The following is a 9,396-nucleotide window of genomic DNA, read 5'->3' on the forward strand; positions in this document are numbered from 1 at the left end:
TTATTATTATAATTAAAATAAATGACTTGTTCATGACACAAGTTCGTCAAAATCAACGAATGAAAGAGTGTTGTGATAGATTAGTCAACGAATGAAAGAGTGTTGTGATAGAAGCCAACTCATCAATCAGAACAACTCACCGAAGAGAACTAGTGATGTCTCGCACGGAATGGTAAGAAAATTTAAAAACTTAAAAAATCACAGCGATGATAATACGATAGATATATTTTTTGCTTCGTTTGATAGCCTATTAACAAATATATAAATTTCCTCAAAAGCCACTGAACTTCCTCATTGTAAAAAACATTTTGTAAAAAAACAGCATGGGTATTTTAATTATTAAAATTCTTTATTCAAAAATATATCATATGTACATAATTTTTTACATTATATTCTTATTGTAAAAATATAAAACATTTTTAAAGTAGTGAGATCACGCAATAAATTGCATAATATTCATATTCCTTATGACATATATCACACTTTTTCAATAAAATAAATAAAATCATTCTCTTAAATAAAATTTCACAAACTACTCAACAATAGGATAACCAAATTCTGGCATAATTACAATGATTATATACATTCAATATTGTCAATATTTAAGGTGATTTCGTCACTAGGAATAATAAAATAATTATACAAAATATAAAAATTCATTATCATAATAACATATTACATTTTTTTATAACTACATATAGTTATCAGAAGACAATTAAAACATAAACAATTTGTATTTACAATAAATTTGTACTTTAATTTAATTATATTTAATCTACTGTCTCTTTTTGCTATGTTCTCTGTTTAAATCTCGACATATAAAAGTCGCAATCTACGCAGTACATTGCCGGAGAATTCACTTGTTTTTTTCTACACAAATTGCAAGGTGTCTTTCCCACAGCACTATTAATATTAACACTATTATTAACACTATTATTTACACTACTATTTACACCATTCATTCCGTTATTGTTCATTGGTATGCTATTCTGTACCATACCATTTATATTATTACTAATTTGATTATTGGCGGGTGCTCCGTTCATGGGTGCGTTATTCTTGTATACCGGAGTATCGCTTCCTCCTTTCGTACCTGGTTCAAAGGATACTGACTTCTTCTGGGGTTGTTTCGGCATCGGAACTTGTTGATACGGTGAAGCTTTCATAGGAACACCTTGATAAGGCAGGTTGGTGTGCATTCCATTCATATTATCCATTCCATAATCCTGTTGATAATACTGAGTCTGTTTTTGTTCTTGTCCAATGTATTGAGGATTTATTTTATTCTGATCGGAATACGGGTGGGGAGGTTTTTGGAATTGACTGTTATGACCGGTAGTCTGGGTTTCATTATAAGGTTGAGGAACTCTCTGATATACGGGAGAAACTGTATTAGCTGGGTGATTATTGACGGTGTCTCCATGGATTAAAGGTACTCTTTGGTAAGGAGAATTATAAGAAGTTTGAGATAATTGTTGTAAGCTGTTGATATAATTGTAATTAGTTGAATTATTTGTGTTTTGTGAAAATTGGTCAGGTTTCATATGAGTTGTGCTATTAGGAATATATTTTGCTGCATTGTAATCACTTTCATAAGTTTGAGTTGTGTTCATTTCATTTTGCATTAAATGTGGCGATGAAGGAACATGTTGATATGGTGAATTACTATTAGTTGTTTGATTATATTGTGTAGAGTTTCCTGGCATAGGTTGTGTTCTATTGACAGGGAAATACATGGAGTTTTGTTTTTGCTGCTGATTGTTTGATGGTTGTGGATAGCCATTTGTAACTTGTCTCGGAACTGCTGTATGCTGAATTGCATTGTATTGGTTATTTTGTGTATAGTTTTGCATTGTCTGGGAGTTTTGGTGGTAATTTTGCATTGTAAGTGGACTTGTTGTTGTATTTAGAGCTTGCTGAGCATAATTTTGGGGTAACATCGTGTTTTGTGCGTAAGTCTGTGGCGGTTGAGAATTTTGATTATAGTTGTTGTGTGTTGGTTGTGAAGTTTGAGGATAATTTGGTATGGATTGGATGGAATTATTAGAAGCCGCAGCAGAATTATTAACATTTGTATGTTGGGAGTTGTAGAAATTGGGACTTGGATTGTTCATAATATTAGGCGAAGATGTTTGCTGTGGGAGCGTTTTCATGTATTGTCTCTGGTTCGGGTTATACCCATTTAATACCTGAGCAGTGGGTGATGACTGATAGAGGTTAGAATTATGAAATTGAGTATTGTTTATGTTAGAAAGGTGTTGATACGGTGAATCATTTAACATTCTATGCTGTTGAAGAGGCATGGGAGGAACTTGGTGATTGATTTCAGAAGTACGAGGAATGTTAATATTTTCACTTTTAGCAACCTGCGTATTGGGAACATGTTGATAAGGGGTGTTAATATTTAGTGCTTTATCATATTCAGTTGGTGGGTTTAATTCCCGTTGGTGTTGAGAACTTTGTGATAAGCAAGAAATATTGGATTTTTGACTTTCCATAGAATCTTGTCTATGTAAAGATGGTCTTTCCCCTTGTAAAGGAAGAGTGATAGTCTCGGGCTTATTAAGTGCAGATTTGAGTACTCTTTCCAAAATAGGATTAGGAATGTAACTATCATCTTCTTGATCCTCGGCTGTTGCAACAAGTATAACTTGATCGCAGAATGAAACAGATTTCTTTTTGGTTCTTAATATATGATCCACTTTGGATTCTATGCTGTTTAAAGTGTCAGTAGATGCATTTTTACTTAATTGTCTATTAACTGCAGCATTTAACATTTCCACTTCTCTTATTTCTTCTTCGATTTGATTTTTGCCTATGGAAGATTCGGATGATCTTCTGCTACTGGGGTAATGGTCACTTACGTAAGTGTTTAATGTTTCCGTGTTGTGTGGAATATTGCTTTGATTTCCGTTGGCAAAATTATTTCTTACACCATCTATGGATCTTGAATTTAACTGCTCATTTTCAATTGAATCTTGTAATTTCGGAAACTCAAATCGAGATGTTAAGTTTCGCACTAAATTTGAATTTTCAGTTTGGAACTGGTCACCTGTCATTTCATATTGTGCATTGTATTTTGTTATTTCATTCTGTGATCTGAGTAACTCTGCTGATCCTGATTTCTTTAATCTCAAAGCAACTTGTTTTGCTTGCAGTTCTCTTAACCATGTTTCACCTGTTGATCGTGAAGACTCTTCAGAATAATTTTTATTAGGTTCTTGGGATAAAATTTGTTGACGTTTAAGTTGTAGTTGTGCAAGTAATCCAGTTGCTGGTTTTGTAGTTTCGGAATCAATAGTGTCTCTAGATTCACTCGCATTTGTTGCACTCTCAATGGTTGGAGTATCTAAAGGTGGTGGTGGTGGTGGAAAGTCTTCACTAGGTTGGCGAGAGTGCACAATAGAGCTCGGAGGACTTGGATAAGGTGGAAGTTCCATGTTTGACATACGAACTGCAACACAGTCCACTTCATCAACATCGTTGTCAAAAGCATTTGTTAAGTTTTGAATATGACTCTGACTAATAGGTAAAGGGTTTATTGTTTCTTGTTTAATCGGACTTCTTTCCTGATGAACATCTGCCTTTGTGATAACCATGTGATAGTTATTGGTTGCATCTGGATTTGTTGGAATACATGAATCGTAAATCATGCCTTGATTGTAATTCGGCAAAATATCTTTCAAAACAGATTGTTGAACATACATTTTATTATTATTTCCCCCATCATTATATGAGGGAAGAAAAGGTAATGATTGTGGTTCATGATCATATGTATTGTATTGTTCAACTTGATTTGGATGAGCATCTTGGTTAATGTAATTTTGTTGATTGAAATAAGTGTTTTGAACTTCCGAAGGAAGCGGATATGGCGGTCTCTCTGCAACTTCGTGGCTCAGCTCTCCAGACTTAGGTCCACTAAGCTGAGAAGTTGTTCTTAGTGGAGGTGGAGGTGGAACTTTAGGTACTGTCAACATTTTACCTGCGCTTCCATGAAAACTTTTTCTCATCAACTTACTTCGTTCTAAGTTAGGATTTGTACTGTTACCGGAGTATTCAAGGTGCCCCTCGGATAAATAACCACTCATCCCCGAAAGATTTTTATCCATTCCTTTCAAACCTACAGCACTGTCATCAACTGAACCCACTGATTTCACATTGTTATTTGATTTAGAGCCATCGTCAACATTTCCTTCTGTAAGATCTGGCATCGATCTATTCTTTCTTCTTATTAGTCCACCCATTAAAAGTTTTCTCCTAATTTTATGTTGTTTTTTCCCAGGCTTAGAATCTTTTTCAGCTTTCTTTTCATCTTTATCTTCCTTATTCTTTTCTCTTTTTAGAGTGTCTTTAGCATTAGCCAACGAATCTGGTGCTATTGATAAATCTTTTGATATTTTACTCCTATCTTCACTTCTAGATCTTTTTTCTTTATTTTTATCTTCATCTTTGTTTTTTGATCTTCCAAAAATACTTCTACTTTCTCTACTTGGGCGATCGTAAATCATATATTCTTCATCTTCAATAGTGTTATTAGGTTGAGCTGACTTTTTAAGGGTGGATTTCTTTTTTGGCAAAGTGGCATATATTTCGATATTCTTGTTTGTTTGACTTACTTTTTCGACAACTGGTGCGGGGTTGGCTAACATTTCTTTACTATTTTGTCTAGAATGGTTGGTTTTATCCCGAGAATTTTGTCTAGAGTGACGAGCACTAGAATTACTTCCTTCTCTGGTATGCCTTACATCAGGAATCCCATTTTCTTTATCATTAAATCCTTGTTCCTGTAGCATTCTTCGATGAAGGCTTCTGGCTCGCATGATACACGTGTTATGCTTCATTCTTGCAAATGTCATTGTATGTGGGTTGTTATAAGGTGCATCCATCGCTGCTCTTGTTTTTGTAGCAGCAGCATTACACAATACTAAAGCAGTTTCTAAATCATTTGCATCTTCCATTTGTCTCGATTTATCCAATAGTTGGTCAGCTTCTAAACAAAGTCTTTCACAATCATCCTGAGTCATTTGAGGCTTACCAAAAAGACGAGCTTGGGGTTGATATTCGGGAATCTGGGCCAATTGCAAATTATGCTTTAATCCTTGTTGTAATGGAAGACTATCAGTTGAAGATAAAGAGTATGAGTCATAACCAGCATCATATCGTCCACTGCTTCCACTAGAAAGTTCTCCTTTTCTTGTAGGACTCCCGGGTAAACTACCATTTCTCTGTTGCATTTTTCCTACCAAGTATAAGTAAGGATTTTCCATGGTAGTTGATGATGATGAAGATGTGCTATTTCTATCCCCACTCCAATTACCAGAATCTCTTCGACGGGGAACATTTAAATGATCAGGTATAACAATATTATCAACCAAATTGGCGGATGTCGAACCAGTACTAAGACTTCTATGTAATTGCATTTGTTGTTTCTTAGCATTTTGAGCATTTAAAACAGATTCAACTGTTTTGCGACTGATATAATCTGGTTCTTTACTCATATCACCATCTATTGTATCAATGTCAGACGCTGTTTGTTTACCAAACAAATTATCTTGAATGACAGCGAGATTCTGGTATTCATTGTAAGACTTATTAATTGGTGGCCTTATAAAAACATGATTATCAGGATTTGGTGTAATGGCACGTCGGGTATTTCCGATGTTAGGTTTCTCTGGACTCGGTGTTACAGATCTCCTCAGCATAGTCTGTACCGACATATTCCCTCCATTGATGTTAGGGAAAGGAATGACGGATTTGGGAGCACTTTCTGTGTTGCACGGAGTTCCGTTTGGTGTGGCATATAACAAAAGTAACGGCTGATATCTTCCGCGCCGGCATTTATCAACTACTTGATCCCATCTTGGTCCCACCTCTTTAACTGTAGCATCGTCAAAATAAATCCACAGCCTAAGTTTCGTGTGGAAGAAAAATGTCGAATAATGTTTTCCGTAATATGTCACTACTCCCACGAGGTTATGCACAGTTTGAGAAGCCCAGTGCTGGTCCACGACGCTATGAAATATGTCTTTCAATTGAAGCGAAGTTCCAACAGTGCTGAAGACATCCATGATGTGCTCCAAGGTCGGCCGCTCAGAGTCCCAGACCACTCCGACAGAAACTATTTCGGGTCTATTCATCAATGATCTGCAGATTTGAGTTTTGGCTCCACAAGAACTCTGTAAAAAATAAATCAAATCAATAAAACAGTCGTAACATGCAAAAAATATTACATTACGTATGAAACATTTGTAAAGGGGTTTTTACTGGCGCAATAGGTGCATTAAAATACACCAATGTTTCTAGGACAATTTGTTTGGTTATAAAATAATACTCACTGGACAATCACGGATGTCTCCCATTCCACCAGCCCTCTTCAAGAGATCTCCGAAGACATCGGTACTTTGCGGATTATTGGGAGCCACATTCCCACTCTGGCGAGCTTGAGTTGTCAAAGCGGAAGCGGAAACGTAGTGAACCATCTGCAAACAAAACATCAATCCTTGATTAAAACCATTTCTTTATTAAAATATTAGGCACCATGTCAAAAATTATCGTTCCCTTAAATCTAAGAATATTAATCGTTTATCGAGAATTGATCTGTCACTCAGTGTACCATTTTAATTTAATTTATGAACACCGTTTATGGAAACGTGATGATGGGTCGTATACGTCAATTCTTATTCTAAATTATTATGGAATAAATAAGGCTCGTCATCTACAGTTAAAAATGACAATATTCCGTCATATTCACCCACGCCTGCAAAGCTTCGCAAATGTTTGACTCAAGGTAAGTAACTAGTCTTTATTGTTAGCACTTTTGCTGGCCTTTGTTGATATTAGCTGTTCATGTTCATACAAAAGCTTCGGGCGTAATTCTCGATCATCCATAAGTACGTGACTTGGCATTCGATCTAGGTATTTTACTTTCGGGGAATAGTTCAAAGGATGTTGCCGAATTTCGCTCCGAGAACTCCCACGATACATTGAATAAATATAAGTGCTATCTGGATAAAATTTGCTGGCGTGAGGTTCGATTATCTTCATCTTCGCTGAAGAGACACGAATTCTCGGAACAAATCAATGGCATCACATTTCGAACCTTTTCAAAGAATATACTAAAATAAAATTCCATAAATAAATATCACTGTATGGAAAATAAAATAAAATGGAAACTTGGCTCATTTTAGATTTCTCGTGAAAATCTCCCTTGAAATACGTACGGTATTGTAAAATACTGGTTGCATGCAACTCTTTTCCAGTTTGAATAGTGCGTTTGAGAACGATGTTATAACTTACAACTGGCAATCTTTTTGAAATTATTTAACTGCACATTTAATCGTACTAACCACTTTGATTTAACAAGACCTACAGGAAATTTCCTGCAATCCAAGATCAATGTAAATAATAAATGTTTATCATTTAATGCCTAGGAGCACAAAGGAAAGTGATCTCACTGTAACGATGTAGCATGTAGCGATATAGCCATGTACAAAGTATGAATTGAGTTTAGAGATAAACCGTAAAAGGAGATATGGCGCCTGCACCTGGCGGCAGCGGCCGTCTGACAAGTTGACCAACGCAACGTGGGCACAGGACACTAATCTCAGCCAAATCTAGTTACAGAACCATATTTATTCTCGTCTCACAGCTTATGTATCGAAATTCATTCAGCATGCTGTAATATCACCGAAATAAAATAACACTATCGTCTTGTATTTACCCCGCTTACATCCGCTTTTAGTTACAATTCAGACTGTAGGAGTTTCTTCTTTCTTTCGCAAACATAACACTTTGTGTAGGTGCGTAGGTGATGCGTGAAAAGAAAATAAAGTTTATGTATCGAGTTTTGGATACATTAATGACTCATTAGGAGACTGTCATAAAAGTATTGATTTCTTAACAGCGTACCTAGTAAAATGTAAGACAAGAGACTAGACCATAATCGTAAAAACAAACTATAAAACACATTCAGTTTTTTTTATCTCTATGCGTGATAAAGGATAAAATAAAACATTAAACACTCATAAAATAGCTATTTATTTTGAAAGACGATTTGATATTTGATTAAAAATGTTAAAGATGCTGGTTTCGATAAAGCGGACTATACATTTAAAATATTACCTTCTTCAAAATAAGCCCTGGAGCTTATTGTCTAACTTTATTTGAGTCGCATTAATTTAATCAAAAGATTTTATCTTATTTACTTTTAGGAACATTTGGTACCTAAATATCTATCACGTGTTTTATATTTATTTTAGGAATTCAAACATATCAAATAAACTGGTGTAAAAAGCTTAAAAAGATTGTTGCATAAAAGATCTTCCCTGAAAATATGCCTTTATAGTTCATGCCTTCGACCGTTCCTTTCAAAATAGTTTTTTTAAGGGAATAACCGGCTAAGCCTCTATTTTGGAGGCTCTCAGCCCGCGGGAAAGACAGGATCTGGAAGGTAGTTTTGAAAAATACACAGCGCCTAGACCACTGCATAAAAAATATTTCTTGAATTTTTTTCTTGCAACTGGAAGGGAAGATATGGCATGGATAAAATAACATCATGGCTCAGGCTCAATAACACCAATCTTCGCCAGAAGTTTTAAACACCAGATCCAGCTATAGTCATCAGAATAGCCCAAGATCAATGGGATAAGAAGAACTGCCGGGAATCGAATCAGCGACGCCAGATTCACAGTTGGTAATCTAACCGACTGCGCCGGCGCCTGTCGATCTAATTGGTCGCACCCACATAAAAGTGCAGAGCATCCAAACGGTTCGTTGAGTGCTGCTTCAGTCATGTTCAGTTTACCTGCGTGAATGGCAGAGGCTCCGACGTGGCTCCGCATGCCGCGCAGACGCTCTGCTCCACGAGCGCCATGGCGAACTTGCGGTGCGGCACGCAGTGCGGCGCGCGGCACGCGTCGTCGGGCTCGGCGTGCGCGGCGTGCGCGTGCACGCGCAGCAGGATGTTCTCGAAGCACTCGGCGGCGTCCGCCATGCAGCCGAGGCGGAAGCGGCGCTGGCCGCAGAAGGGCGCCGCCAGCGCGCGCCGCACCTCATCTGGCGGCAGGGCGCGCTCGCGGGAAAACTGCAGCTGGGAGAACAGCTCCTGGAACAAGAAAGAAACAACGTTAGGTACTTACTTGAAAAAAACGAGAAAATTACTACCTACGGAATACATTTTTTCCATCTTTTCCTTAAATACTTACCTCTTTTTATTTCCTTTTTCCTATTAGTATCGCTATTAATTTATTTATAGACAACTCGTCTCATCTCGTACGTCTTCGCCTCGTGATCAATAGTCTATTGCAGGAGACTGCTGCGAGACGTTGCATAGTTTGATCTATTTAGTTTTTTATTGCTTACTTCTTGGCATGAACACTTGACCAATTTACTACTATG

The 9,396-nt window shown here is 36.8% G+C and overlaps 1 protein-coding gene across 1 annotated transcript; it reads right to left on the reverse strand.

Annotated features, from left to right (window-relative positions):
* Positions 1-348: 348 nt before the first annotated feature.
* Positions 349-9,132, reverse strand: LOC148270892 (uncharacterized; the record flags this gene model as incomplete). The annotated part of the gene is made up of 3 exons (XM_088242086.1): positions 349-6,176; positions 6,336-6,479; positions 8,804-9,132. Coding segments are annotated over 3 exons (5,858 nt in total), but the record flags the coding sequence as incomplete, so codon positions are not given.
* Positions 9,133-9,396: the final 264 nt, after the last annotated feature.

Source organism: Micrasema longulum, unplaced genomic scaffold (genome assembly GCF_059751315.1).
Source record: "Micrasema longulum isolate JH-2025_06_02 unplaced genomic scaffold, ASM5975131v1 h1tg003289l, whole genome shotgun sequence".
In the NCBI taxonomy this organism is placed as follows: Eukaryota; Metazoa; Arthropoda; class Insecta; order Trichoptera; family Brachycentridae; genus Micrasema; species Micrasema longulum.